Genomic DNA, 14,945 nt, shown 5'->3' on the forward strand with positions numbered 1-14,945 from the left:
CTCCCAGTACAGTACTGAGGTAGTGCTGCACTGTCGGCGGTGCCGTCTTTATAATCAGACGTTAAACCGAGGCCTCGTCTGCCTCTCTGGTGGATGTAAAAAAAACCATGGCAATATTTCGAAGAAGAGCAGGGGAGTTCTGTCAAATATTTATCCCTCAGCCAGCATCACTGAAGCACATTATCTGGTCATTGTCTCATTGTTTGTGGGAGCTTGCTGTGCGCAAATTGGCTGCTGCGTTTCCTACATTACAACAGTGACTGCACTTCAAAAAGTACTTACTCTTGTGAAGCACCTTGGGACGTTTTACTATGTTAAAGGCGCTATATAAATACAAGTTGTTGTTGTAGTCCCGAGGTCATGAAAGGCGCTATATAAATGCAAGTTCTTTGTTTTTTATTTATTCTCCTCCCCCCCCCCCATACAAATCTCCACTGTGTATAATGAGGCATTTCCTGTTGTGAGGCCCATTTTAACATGTTACATGCTGCCATGGTTCGGTTCCCAGCTAGTTGACCCATGTGGACAGTCTGCATTCCACTCCAGTTTAACATTTACAGACAGCGCGCAGATATTTGCAGTGTTCTGCGCGGGTGATCGCTCTGCCACCCACCTGAATAACATTGTGCTCTGTCTATGGGTGAGTCGGTCCATGAGCTCACTCTCTCGCTCGCTCTCTCTCTCTCTCCCAACCTTTCTCCAGCGTCTGCTCCACTCCCACACGGGATGCTGCGATGAAACCGTTTGCTTTAGGGAGCCCCTCACTCCCCCTCCATCGCTGGGCCCAGAGCGACAGCCCCGACACCAAGAAGGGAAGGTTTCATCGATGGATCGGCCGCAGCTCGCAGCGGCTTCTCATTCCGGGGCAGCTGAGGAGTGAGGCGTGGAATTGGGGGGGCCAGCACTTCAAACCACCCCGCCCACCCTCACAAGGAAAACATTTTAAACGGCTCAGCTACGAATCAACAAAGGTGCCTGTGTCCAAGGTAAGCTTCAAAATTAGGCACCATGAGGCTACGTTATAGCGACTGGACTCAGAGTGTGTGTGAGAGTGTGTGAGAGTGTGTGTGTTTGTGTGTGAGAGTGTGTGTGTTAGTGTTTGTGAGTGTTTGTGTTTGTGTGTGAGAGTGTGTTTGTGTGTATGTGTTTGAAACATAGAAACATAGAAGATAGGAGCAGGAGTAGGCCATTCGGCCCCTCGAGCCTGCTCCGCCATTCAATGAGATCATGGCTGATCATCCAAACTCAGTACCCTGTCCCTGCTTTCTCCCCATATCCCTTGATCCCTTTAGCCTTAAGAAATATATCTAACTCCTTCTTGAATATATTTAATGAATTGGCCTCAACTGCCTTCTGTGGTAGAGAATTCCACAGGTTCACCACTCTCTGGGTGAAAAAATTCATCCTCATCTCTGTCCTAAATGGCTTACCTCTTATCTTTAGACTGTGACCCCTGGTTCTGGACTCCCCCACCATCGGGAACATCCTTCCTGCATCTAGTCTGTCTAGTCCTGTTAGAATTTTATAAGTTTCGATGAGATTCCCTCTCATTCTTCTAAACTGCAGCAAATATAAGCCTAATTGACGCAATCTCTCTTCATACGTCATTCCTGCCATCCCAGGTATCAGTCTGGTGAATCTTCGCTGCACTCCCTCCATGGCAAGAACATCGTTCTTCAGATAAGGTGACCAAAACTGCACACAATACTCAAGGTGTGGTCTCACCAAGGCCCTGTACAACTGCAGCAAGACATCCTTGCTCCTGTACTCGAATCCTCTCGCTGTGAAGGCCAACATACCATTTGCCTTCTTAACTGCCTGCTACACCTGCATGCTTACCTTCAGCGACTGGTGCACAAGGACACCCAGGTCTCGTTGCACTTCCCCTTCTCCCAACCTATTGCCGTTCAGATAATAATCTGCCTTTCTGTTTTTGCTACCAAAGTGGATAACCTTGCATTTATCCACATTATCATGCATCTGCCCAATCACCCAACCTGTCCAAATCATACTGGTGTTTCTCGGCATCCTCCTCATAGCACACACGCCCACCCAGCTTTGTGTCATCTGCAAACTTGGAGATATTACATCTAGTTCCCCCTTCTAGGTCATTAAAATATATTGTGAATAGCTGGGGTCCTAGCACCGATCCCTGCGGTACCCCACTAGTCACTGCCTGCCACTCGGAAAAAGACCCGTTTATTCCAACTCTTTGCTTCCTGTCTGCCAACCAGTTCTCTATCCAAGTCAGTATCTTACCCCCAATCCCATGTGCTTTAACTTTACATGCTAATCTCTTATGCAGGACCTTATCGAAAGCCTTCTGAAAGTCCAAATACACCACATCCACTGGTTCTCCCTTATCTATTCTACCAGTTACATGCTCAAAAAATATGTGTGTGTGTGTGTGTGTGTTTGTGTGAGTGAGTGTCTGTGTGAGTGTGTGTGTGAGAGTGTGTGTGTTTGTGTGTGAGTGTCTGTTTGTGTGTGAATGTGAGTTAGTATGTGTTTATCCAAGGCCTTGTCGTGGATTTTGATAATCAGGGGGCAGCACTGTGTGGCGGGGGCAGGTTGGTAGAAGACCTTTGTCTTACGGATGTTTAGTGTAAGGCCCATGCTCTCGTATGCTTCGGTGAAAGTGTTGACAATGGTTTGGAATTCAACCTCCGAGTGAGTGCAGACGCAAGCATCGTCTGCATACTGTAATTCGACGACAGAGGATGGGACGACCTTGGATTTGGACTGGAGGCGACGGAGGTTGAACAGTTTCCCATTTGTTCTGTAAATTAGCTCCACTCCAGCAGGGACCTTTACTGAGGGTGAGAGGGAGCATTGCAGCAACGTGGACCACTTTCCATACCTCAAGAGCCTACTGTCAACAAGGGCAGACGTCGATGACAAAGTCCAACACCGCCTTCAGTGTGCCAGTGCAGCCTTCGGTCGCCTGAGGAAGAGAGTGTTTGAAGACCAGGACCTGAACCCCGGCAATAAACCCATGGTCTACAGAGCAGCAGTGATCCCCGCCCTCCTGTATGTCTCAGAGACATGGACCATGTACAACAGGCACCTCAAAGCACTGGAGAGGTACCACCAACGTTGCCTCCGCAAGATCCTGCAAATCCATTGGCAGGATAGGCGCACCAACATCAGTGTTCTTGCTCAGGCCAACATCCCCAGCATCGAAGCTTTGACCACGCTCGATCAGCTCCGATGGATGGGTCACATCGTCCGCATGCCCGATGCGAGACTCCTAAAACAAGCGATCTACTCGGAGCTCCGACATGGCAAGAGAGCCCCAGGTGGGCAGAGGAATCGCTTCAAGGACACCCTCAAAGCCTCCTTGAAAAAGTGCAACATCCCCACCGACACCTGGGAATCTCTGGCCCAAGACCACACAAAGTGGAGGAGAAGCATCCGGGAAGGTACTGAACACCTCGAGTCTCTTCGCCGGGAGCAAGTGGAAGCCAAGTGCAGGCAGCGCAAGGAGCGCACGTCAACCCAAGCACCTCACCCACCCGCCCCTTCAACCACCGTCTGCCCCGCCTGTGACAGAGACTGTAGGTCCCGCATTGGACTCATCAGTCACCTGCAAACTTATTGTTAGTGTGGAAGCAAGTCATCCTCGGTTCCGAGGGACTGCCTAAGCAGAAGATGATGTGTGTGTGTGTGTTTGTGTGCGAGTGTGTGTGTCTGAATGTGTGTCTGAGTGTGTGAGTGTTTGTGCGTGAGAGTGCGAGTGAGTGTGAGCGAGTGTTTGTGTGTTTGTTTGTGTGTGAGTGTGTGTTAGTGAGTGAGTGTTTGTGTGTGTGTGGGGGGGGGGGGGTGGTGGGGTCTGGCAGTGTGACCCAGGTCCAGAAGGCACCTTTAGGACGAAGGAACACACATCTGTGCGACTTTGAAATGAATGCTAAGTAGCTGGTAAGTTATTTATGGTTATGAATGAGGCCGTGGCCATTGTACAGGAGATGTTCAGTGAGCACAACTTTTGTTTTTTGTGCTTTCTCTTTCTTTTAGTCTAACCTCCTTTCAGGGCCAGTTCAAGGATCTGTAACATGACATTTATTCAACCCCCCCCCCCCCCACCCACCTCGTGTCTGAAGCCACATGTCTGTACGGTGCTGATTGCTATCAAATTAAAGCTGAAAGACACGAGGGCAAATGTAGAAACCCATCACAGCCAGCAGGGATTCCTTCACCATTTAGAGTTTGTCTTGAGGTCAGAGCATCGTTAGGCCTCTGACCCCTGATAACCTCGACCTGGCCACAATGCTCAGTCCCTCTCTGGGAGAACTTAATTAAAGACAATTGAATTTTCCTGCTTACATTTGTTTGTGAAAAGGCCTTAGTTTTACTGCTGGTGTTATTGGCCAGAAGGAAAGGAGAAGGCTTTGTCTTTAACTGAAAAGGTAAAGCGGACGATGACGGCTGATTTGTGGTCACCCTGATTCATTGCCCCACTGCCAGTGATTCTTGGCTTTATTGGCGCAGGACATTCCTGACAGGTTTTCACCGAGAGCCGTTAATCAGTGGACCTCACATATTGAGGGAAAACGGCTCAGAAAATACTTCATAAATTTCCGAATGAAAAGTCCATGATTCCGGGACAAAGCGTGCCGGGGAAAGGTCTGTTCGGTATGTTGTATATCAAGCGATCTTTCATTTGGAAGAAAAAAGTAAGGCACGCACTCGTGAGCGGAGGGCGGACGTGGCAGGCAGTGTCTTCAGGCCGCAGTGAATCTCGCCATATGGGGCACGCTTTCCTTGCAGCTCACCAGCTCTTCTTAAAAAAAAAAAGTTATTGTTTTGCCATTGTGTTAGAGGCACATGGTCACTATATTAACACTTGCAGGTCTAGTTCTGGAGGGAAATTCTTTCTGGCCTGATTTTGGTGTCAGGCGTGGCTCAGTGGGTAGCACCCTCACCTCTGAGTCAGGAGGTTGTGGGTTCAAGTCCCCACTCCACAGACTTGACCACAAAAATCTCCTCTTCTTCTTCTTAGGCAGTCCCTCGGAACCGAGGATGACTTGCTTCCACATTAAAAATGAGTTCTCAGGTGACTGATGAGTCCAATGCGGGACCTACAGTCTCTGTCACAGGTGGGGCAGATGGTGGTTGAAGGGGCGGGTGGGTGGGGTGCTTGGGTTGACGTACGCTCTTTGCGCTGCCTGCGCTTGGATTCCGCTTGCTCCCGGCGAAGAGACTCGAGGTGTTCGGCGCCTTCCCGGATGCTTCTCCTCCACTTTGTGCGGTCTTGGGCCAGGGATTCCCAGGTATCAGTGAGGATGTTACACTTTTTCAAGGCGGCTTTGAGGGTGTCCTTGAAGCGTTTCCTCTGCCCACCTGGGGCTCTCTTGCCGTGTCGGAGCTCCGAGTAGAGCGCTTGTTTTAGGAGTCTCGTATCGGGCATGCAGACAATGTGACCCATCCATTGGAGCTGATCGAGCGTGGTCAAAGCTTCGATGCTGGGGATGTTGGCCTGAGCGAAAACACTGACGTTGGTGCGCCTATCCTGACAATGGATTTGCAGGATCTTACGGAGGCAGCGTTGGTGGTACCTCTCCAGTGCTTTGAGATGCCTGCTGTACATGGTCCATGTCTCTGAGGCATAAAGCAGGGCGGATATCACTGCTGCTCTGTAAACCATGAGGTTAGTGCCGGGTTTGAGGTCCTGGTCTTCAAACACTCTCTTCCTCAGGCGACCGAAGGCTGCACTGGCGCACTGAAGACGGTGATGGACTTCTTCATCGACGTCTGCCCTTGTTGACAGAAGGTTCCCGAGGTATGGAAAGTGGTCCACGTTGTCCAAGGCCTTGCCGTGGATTTTGATAATTGGGGGGCAGTACTGTGTGGCGGGGGCAGGTTGGGAGAGGACTTTTGTCTTACGGATGTTTAGTGTAAGGCCCATGCTCTCGTACGCTTCGGTGAAGGTGTTGACGATGGTTTGGAGTTTGACCTCCGAGTGAGCGCAGGCGCAAGTGTCATCTGCATACTGTAATTCGATGACAGAGGATGGGATGACCTTGGATCTGGACTGGAGGTGACAAAGTTTGAACAGTTTCCCGTTTGTTCTGTAAATTAGCTCCACTCCAGTGGGGAGCTTACTGAGAGTGAGATGGAGCATTGCAGCAAGGAAGATCGAGAAGAGCGTTGGTGCAATGACACAGCCTTGCTTGACCCCGGTTCGTACGTGGATTGGGTCTGTGGTGGAACTGTTGGTCAGGATCACGGCTTGCATGTCATCGTGAAGCAGGTGGAGGATGGTGACAAACTTTTGAGGGCAGCTGAATTTGAGGAGGACACTCCATAATCCCTCATGGCACGGTGGCATAGTGGTTAGCACTGTTGCCTCACAGCGCCAGGGACCCGGGTTCAAATCCGGCCTCGGGTGACTGTCTGTGTGGAGTTTGCACATTTTCCCCGTGTTTGCGTGGGTTTCCTCCGGGTGCTCCGGTTTCCTCCCACAGTCCAAAGATGTGCGGGTTAGGTTGATTGGCCATGATAAAAAAAATTGGCCCTTAGTGTTAGGGGGGATTAGATATGCGGGGTTACGGGGATAGGGCTTGGGTGGGATGGCTGTCGGTGTAGGGACCGGGTGCTAGGGTTTGGATGATCAGCCATGATCTCGTTGAATGGCGGAGCAGGCTCGAAGGGCTGAATGGCCTACTCCTGCTCCTAGTTTCTATGTTTTGACAGTGTCGAAGACTTTTGTGAGATCAAAGAAGGCCATGTACAGCGGTTGGTGCTGTTCCCTGCATTTCTCTTGTAATTGACGTGCGGTGAAGATCATGTCCATTGTGCCCCTTCGTGGGCGGAATCCACATTGCAACTCTGGGAGGAGCTCTTCAGCCACTGGGAGAAGGCAATTGAGGAGGATTCTTGCGATGACTTTCCCTGTGGCAGGCAGCAGGGAAACTCCTCTGTAATTACTGCAATCGGACTTGTCACCTTTCTTGAAGATGGTCACAATTACGGCATCTCTGAGATCCCCTGGCATGCTCTCCTCCTTCAAGATAAGAGAAATGAGTTCATGAATTCGCGCCTGATATGTTGTGAGGCTCAAGAACCACTTGGTATTTAAGGTGTGGAGAATGAACCAGTTGGGCCGAATGGCCTGTTTCTGTGCTGTAAAATTGATGTAATATGTAACGAGGCTTCACTGAGATGTTAGGTGGATCTCAAGTATTGAGTAAAACATCGTGGAAAATGTCCCATCAAGAACTCGTGTTTAAGCAGCGCCTTTCACCTCCTCAGGAACGTTCCAAAGCGCTTCACAGCCAATGAATTACTTTTTGAAGGGCAGTCATTGTTTTACAGGCCGATGCAGCAGCCAATTCGCAGACAGTGGGGGCGGTTTTACCTGTAACCGCTGGTCAGGAATTGGGGGGGGGGGCAGAGGGTCAGGGTTCACTTTACACCTCGCTCGATTGTCTTTTCCATTGACTTAAACGGGTGGACAACGGGCTACTGACCTGCTGTTGCCTGTTTCCCCCTCCCAACGGGAACAGTTAAAATCAACCCCACTGCCTGCTGTCCACTCTTCACGCCAACAAGTTGGTAAGACAAAGAACAGGTCAGAGCGAATTGACGACGTGGTTTCATCACCAGTCTGTTCACCAATTGTGCTACCGCAAATGAACGATGAAGATGTGGAAGAGGACTGGTATCCATGGGAGGGGAGTTGGGTGCATAAAGTTGCAGTGTAACTTAAGGGTCAGGCCTCTTTCTGACATCTCTACGCAGTAAAACCAAGTGATCTCAGAGCCCTTAAAGAGGCATAGGAACAGGAGGAGGCCATTCAGCCCCCTCGAGCCTGCTCCACCATTCAATATGATCATGGCTGATCTTCTATCTCAATACTATACCCCTTGACACCTTTTTGTGTCCAGAAATCTATCTATCTCCTTCTTAAATATATTCAGTGACTTGGCCTCCACAGCCTTCTGTGGTAGAGAATTCCACAGGTTCACCACCCTCTGAGTGAAGAAATTTCACCTCATCTCAGTCCTAAATGTCCTACCCCGTATCCTGAGACAGTGACCCCTCGTTCTAGACCCCCCAGCCAGGGGAAACATCCTCCCTGCATCCAGTCTGTCTAGCCCTGTCAGAATTTTATACATTTCAATGAGATCCCCTCTCATTCTTCTAAATTCTAGTGAATACAGGCTGATCTATGACCTAACTCTATATACCCGCCTTTGCTCCATATCCCTTAATACCTTTGGTTAACAAAAATCTATCAATCTCAGATTTAAAATTAACAATTGACCCAGCATCAACTGCTGGTTGTGGAAGAGTTCCAAACTTCTACCACCCTTTGTGTGTAGAAGTGTTTCCTAACTTCCCTTCTGAAAGGTCTGGCTCTAACATTTAGACTATGCCCCCCAGTCCTAGACTCCCCAAGCCTTTGTAGTCGACTACATATATATATATTTTTTTTAAATGAATATCGTCTTGCTTGTTCTTTTGGATCAATGTAATCCTAGCTCTCCTAAATAAATTCATCCTGCTGTCTTAGCCTGAATGATACAATCTGTCGGCGGGTATTTTTTGTAGAGGACAGGAATGCATGGTGGGTAGCTGTGAATTCTTCAATGTAGAATATCTTGGCATAAGGATCATCATTAATCCTGTGGCATCCCCATTCACAGACCACACAAGGGTTTTGCATCTGATCATAGGAGATTCGAGTCTGCCTATAGAAGCTAAATTTTGCTTTGAACATGTTTAAATGGAGTTGGGAGAAAGCCCACATTATAACAGCACTTGAAAATTATTTTTTAAACGTAAGTACTAATTACCATTGCCATTTTGAATAATTACAGTCCCGTGCTTATAATCAGCTCTGAAAGAACCTCTATGCCTGTCTTGCTTTATTAGTTCCCATGTACTTGTGCCCTGTCATTAATAATGCAAGTACCTTGCATAACCACTTATGCATTTTACTACTCTAATGAGAGATGCTTCAGACTAAATGAGAGATTCTACTTCAGGTTTTTAATCCATCCACAGGCCTTTGTTGCCTCAATCAGCTACAGTCCCTGCAATATTCTCGGATCTGTGTTTTTTCAACTCATCTTTTGAATTACATAGCAATAGCTATCACATGCGAAAGGGACAAAGAAGCAACTAAATGAGAATAAGACACAGTAGGATAGAAAAAACAGCAATGGAGACTTGAGCACAAAATCTGGGCTAACACTCCCAGTGCAGTGCTGAGGGAGTGCTGCCCTGTCTGAGGTGCCGTCTTTCAGATGAGATGTTAAACCGAGGCCCCGTCTGCTCTCTCAGGTGGACGGAAAAGATCCCAAGGCACTATTTTGAAGAAGAGCAGGGGGAGTTCTCCCCGATGTCCTGGCCAATATTTATCCCTCAATCAACGTCAATAAAAAAAACAGATTATCTGGTCATTATCTCATTGCTGTTGGTGGGGGCTTGCTGTGCACAAATTGGCTACTGCATTTCCTACATTACAACAGTGACTACCTTTCAAAAGTACTTCACTGGCTGTAAAGCGCTTTGGGTCATCCTGAGGTTGTGAAAGGCGCTATAGAAATGCAAGATTTTCTTTTTCACAAAGTGTAGTGAAAATGTGGAGCTCTCTCTTTTTAAAAGGCTGTTTGGTGTTGGGGGTCAATTGAAACTTCCAAAACTGATAACGATAGATTTGTGTTAGGTAAGGGTTTTATAGAATCACTAGCTGGGGGAGCCCGGCTTTGCCAGGGCTGTTTTGGGCCGGGCGGTTTAAATCGAGTCCCAGGCTTTGGGGCCTGTCTGTCTGTCCCTGTGTGAATCTGCTGCCGGGCAACAGTTCTACCTTTTTAATAGCTTCAAAGATGAAAGTGAAAGTACTTATAAAACGTTTTTGGTAAATGTGATGTTATTTTTAAAAGAGATACTAACTTTTTCGAAGCTGGATTAGCAGATTTTGAGCTGGAAGTAGTGAAGCAATGGCTGCCCGATGCCTGAGTTGAAAAGCATTAGTCCCACCCACAGACGCAGTGATTGGCCAACCATCAGGCGACTGAACTGTAGGATTGGTCAATCGTGACGGCACAGGATTGGTCGACCTTGACGTCAGTCAATCAATGCTATTAGCAGATAATGAGTTTAATTTTGAAGGTTTTTTGCATAACGCGCGAACAATTTTAGTCCGACCGAAAAGTAAATATACTTATGACGGTTCTGGAATTGTCAGCTTTCTTTTGACGTAACGCACGTGTAGGTACGCTCTATAACTTTCGAGTTTATTCAAGACAGACAGACAGACGGAATGACAGACAGAAGTATCCTTTTATACATATAGATACAGCTCAGAAGGAGGCCATTCAGCCCATCTTGCCTGTGTCGTGAAAGATCCCATAGCACTATTTTGAAGAAGAGCAGGGGAGTTCTCCCCGGTGTCCTGACCAATATTTATCCCTCAGCCAACATCACTAAAAAACAGATGATCTGGTCATCAGCACATTGCTGTTTGTGGGAGCTTGCTGTGCACAAATTGGCTGCCGCGTTTCCTACATTACATCAGTGACTACACTTCAAAAAGTACTTCATTGGCTGCAAAGCGCTTTGGGATGTCCTGAGGTTGTGTTTTCTTCTTAGGCTGTCCCTCGGAACCGAGGATGACTTGCTTCCACATTAAAAATGAGTTCTCAGGTGACTGATGAGTCCAATGCGGGACCTACAGACTCTGTCACAGGTGGGGCAGACGGTGGTTGAAGGGGCGGGTCACAGATCACAGAAATCACAGAAACCCCACAGTGCACATAGAGGCCATTTCGGCCCATTGAGCCTGCACCGACACATATCCCACCCGATCCCCGTAAGCCCTACACCAACACATATCCCACCCTATCCCCACGTATTTAATCCCCCCTAACACTAAGGGTCAATTTATCATAGCCAATCAACCTAACCCGCACATCTTTGGACTGTGGGAGGAAACTGGAACACCCGGAGAAAACCCACGCAAACACGGGGAGAATGTGCAAACTCCACACAGACAGTCACCCGAGGCCGGATTCGAACCCGGGTCCCTGGCGCTGTGAGGCAACAGTGCTAACCACTATGCCACTGTGGGGGGGTGGGGTGCTTGGGTTGACGTGCGCTCCTTCCGCTGTTTCTGCTTGGCTTCCGCTTGCTCCCGGCGAAGAGACTCGAGGTGTTCGGTGCCTTCCCGGATGCTTCTCCTCCACTTTGTGCGGTCTTGGGCCAGGGATTCCCAGGTGTCGATGGGGATGTTGCACTTTTTCAAGGAGGCTTTGAGGGTGCCCTTGAAGCGTTTCCTCTGCCCACCTGGGGCTCTCTTGCCGTGCCGGAGCTCAGAGTAGAGCGCTTGTTTTGGGAGTCTCTCATCGGGTATGCGGATGATGTGGCCCGTCCATCGGAGCTGATCGAGCGTGGTCAAAGCTTCGATGCTGGGGATGTTGGCCTGAGCGAGAATACTGACGTTGGTTGTGTAAGGTGCTGCAGAAATGCAAGTTCTTTTTTTCTTATAAGTTTTCAAAACAAAGAGTAGCTGGTGAGGTAACTGCAGGTTCCCTCAACAGAACTTGCAACTTCCCCGGAATTATTCTGCTCCATGTGCATTTACAATCGGAAAAACGACAAGACTCCAAATAGTTAATTTTTACTGACGGTGAGAGATTTGTGCTTTTTTTAATAATCGCTCAACCATTGGTGGCCGTGGCTTCTGTTGCCTGGGCCCTAAGCTCTGGAATTCCCTCCCTAAACCTCTCCGCCTCGCTACCTCCCTCTCCTCCTTTTAAGATGCTCCTTAAAACCTACCTCTTTGACCAAGCCTGATTTATCCTTATGTGGATCGGTGTCAAATTTTTTGTCTTAAAATACTCCTGTGCTGCGCCTTGGGACGTTTTACTACGTTAAAGGTGCTATATAAATGCAGGTGGTTGTTGTTGTTGCTTGGTTCCTGTTGCTTAGGTTCGCTGGACTGGTGCACTTAATTACTGGGCGTGTACCTACTCTCATAAACATAGTGAGTCAAGAAAGCGACAAGCTCGGGGCACGATTCTGAGGATCCTGTTACATTCTCGTTCCTGTAGCACTTTTCAACAGGCTCCCAAACAAACTTTCACTTCCATCCCTGGCCCCCTGAGCATTTTGGTGCCTTCGTGTGTCGTAGCACAAAAAAAAAAGTCGCCCGGGCCGCTTGTGTGCGCCTTTGTTAAGAACTCGAGACCATTAGCCCCCCCCCCACCCCCCCATCTCAAGCCATCTGCCATCACCTAAATGTTTAACTCGGAGATATTTTCCTATCTTGCACACGGCGACATTCTCCGAGCTTTTGTTTATTAACTAGCAGCATTGTGCTATGCCGTAGATTCTTCCTGCTTGATTAGACATTACTTGCCATTACCATTACACTTGTTATTTTCCTCTAACATAGCCGTTTCTTATCTATCTGTCATTGTATATCTTCACCCTGTCTGATGACTGTTCTAAATATACTTGATTTGGCCTTTAGCAGCTAATTAGTTCCAACAAGGTAATTGTCTCCTAAGTATCTACAATTTGGCTTTAATTGGCTCTCATTTATCAGTTTCCATTAACAGGCCACCATTCACTTATGCCCCAGTGATTATAATTAATTTATAATGCCATATTTGTGTGAATTAAGGAGCAATCACCAGAATGAACAACTGTGTGCCTTCTGACCTCGGGAGTTACTGGGCCGCATGTTGAAATGACGGCCAATTTCAGGGTGCTCACCAAAGTTTGAGCAGGTGCCGCAACCGTTCCTGGAAGGAAGGATTTGCTGTGGTGCAGCACCTTCTCACCCCTCGCAAACATCCCACAGGGCTTCACATACAGCAACAACTCGCATTTCTACGGCACCTTTAATACAGTACAACGTCCCAAGGCGCTTCACAGGAGCGTGGAGCCGGCAACAGTGAGGAGGAGGCCGCGGTGAAGAGGAGGACGGAGCGGCTGAGGGACATCGTGCTCCCACTGCCACGGGAAGCCATTGTATTGACTCTGAACGCGGCGCTGTATGTATAGCGGACGCGTCCCTACGGGGAACAAGCATTCCATTGTACTTTGTTACATATGGCAAATAAATCTAATCTGAATCTGATTATTCAGACATAATTTGACACCGAGCCACTGAAGGCGATGGTGAGACAGGTGACCAAAAGCGACGTCAAAGAGTTAGGTTTTAAGGAGCATCTCAAAGGAGGAGAGAGAGGCCGAGAGGTTTAGGGAGGGAATTCCAGAGTCATAGAGTCATAGAGTTATACAGCACAGAAAGAGGCCCAGGCAGCTGAAGGCATGGCCGCCAATGGTGGAGCGATTAAAATCGGGGGATGCGCGAGAGGCCAAAATTGGAGGGGCGCAGAGATCTCGGAGGGTTGTAGGGCTGAAGGAGATTACAGAGATTGGGGGGGGGGGGGGGGAGGGGGTGGAGGCCATGGAGGGATTTGAAAACAATGATCAGAATTTTAAACAGTAGCAAAATACTGCGGATGCTGGAAATCTAAAATAATAACAGAAAATGCTGGAAACACTCAGCGGGCCAGGCAGCATCTGTGGAGAGAGAAACAGAGTCACCGTTTCAGTTCTGACAAAGGGTCATAGACCTGAAACGTTGATTCTGTTTCTCTCTCCACGGATGCTGCCTGGCCTGCTGAGTGTTTCCAGCATTTTCTGTTGTTATTTTATATAAGAATTTTTTAATTAAACTGTTGCCGGAATGGGAGCCAGTGTAAGTCAGCGAGTACAGGGGGGTGATGGGTGAGCGGGACTTGGTGCGAGTTAGGATTACAGCCAATGAAGTACTTTTTTGAAGTGTAGTCACTGATGTAATGTGGGAAACGTGGCAGACAATTTGTGCACAGCAAGCTCCCACAAACAGCAATGTGATAAATGACCAGATTATCCGGGTTTTAGTGATGTTGGTTGAGGGATAAATATTGGGCCCAGGAAAAATAGAACGCAAATTATTGTAGGAACGGGTAAGGAGACACAAAATTATCAAAAGGATAAAGAGGAAAGTATCTGTTAATATATTATTAATGGACTGATAATACAGACTTGGTACAGGGTCTCTGTGCTCCCTGCTCGTTGGGCACTGGACACACATATAGCTTGCGAGGTCAGTCAGTTAAACAAATCGTAGTGTTCCTGATACATAGAAACATAGAAGATAGGAGCAGGAGTAGGCCATTCGGCCCCTCGAGCCTACTCCACCATTTAATGAGATCATGGTTGATCATCCAAACTCAGCACCCTGTCCCTGCCTTCTCCCCATATTCCTTGATCCCTTTAGCCTTAAGAAATATATCTAACTCCTTGAATATATTTAATGAATTGGCCTCAACTGCCTTCTGTGGTAGAGAATTCCACAGGTTCACCACTCTCTGGGTGAAGAAATTCCTCCTCATTTCTGTCCTAAGTAGCTTACCCCTTAACCTTAGACTGTGACCCCTGGTTCTGGACTCCCCCGCCATCGGGAACATCCTTCCTGCATCTAGTCTGTCTAGTCCTGTTAGAATTTTATAAGTTTCAATGAGATCCCCTCTCATTCTTCTAAACTCCAGTGAGTATAAGCCCAATCGACCCAATCTCTCCTCATACGTCATTCCTGCCATCCCAGGTATCAGTCTGGTGAATCTTCGCTGCACGCCCTCCAAGACAAGAACATCCTTCCTCAGATAAGGCGACCAAAACTGCACACAATACTCAAGATGTGGTCTCACCAAGACCCTGTACAACTGCAGCAAGACATCCTTGTTCCCGTACTCGAATCCCCTCGCTACGAAGGCCAACATACCATTTGCCTTCTTAACCACCTGCTGCACCTGCATGCTTACCTTCAGCGACTGGTGCACAAGGACACCCAGGTCTCGTTGCACTTCCCCTTCTCCCAATCTATTGCCGTTCAGATAATAATACGCAGTGCATGACATCATGGGAATGCCCCAGTGTCA

General features: G+C 48.1%; 1 protein-coding gene across 1 annotated transcript in view; it reads left to right on the plus strand.

Moving 5' to 3' along the window:
* The first annotated feature begins 623 nt into the window (after window positions 1–623).
* The window catches only part of LOC147106440 (uncharacterized), a 219,894-nt gene continuing 205,572 nt past the window's right edge, over window positions 624–14,945 (plus strand). Inside the window, exon 1 of the mRNA XM_086009598.1 lies at window positions 624–986. Coding sequence (XP_085865724.1) covers window positions 735–986 — 252 coding nt within the window. The 5' untranslated portion in view covers window positions 624–734. The remainder of the gene's footprint in view (window positions 987–14,945) is intronic.

The sequence above is a fragment of the Somniosus microcephalus genome, chromosome 16 (genome assembly GCF_052327205.1).
Source record: "Somniosus microcephalus isolate GS21.2 chromosome 16, FLI_Smic_1.0, whole genome shotgun sequence".
Taxonomy (NCBI): Eukaryota; Metazoa; Chordata; class Chondrichthyes; order Squaliformes; family Somniosidae; genus Somniosus; species Somniosus microcephalus.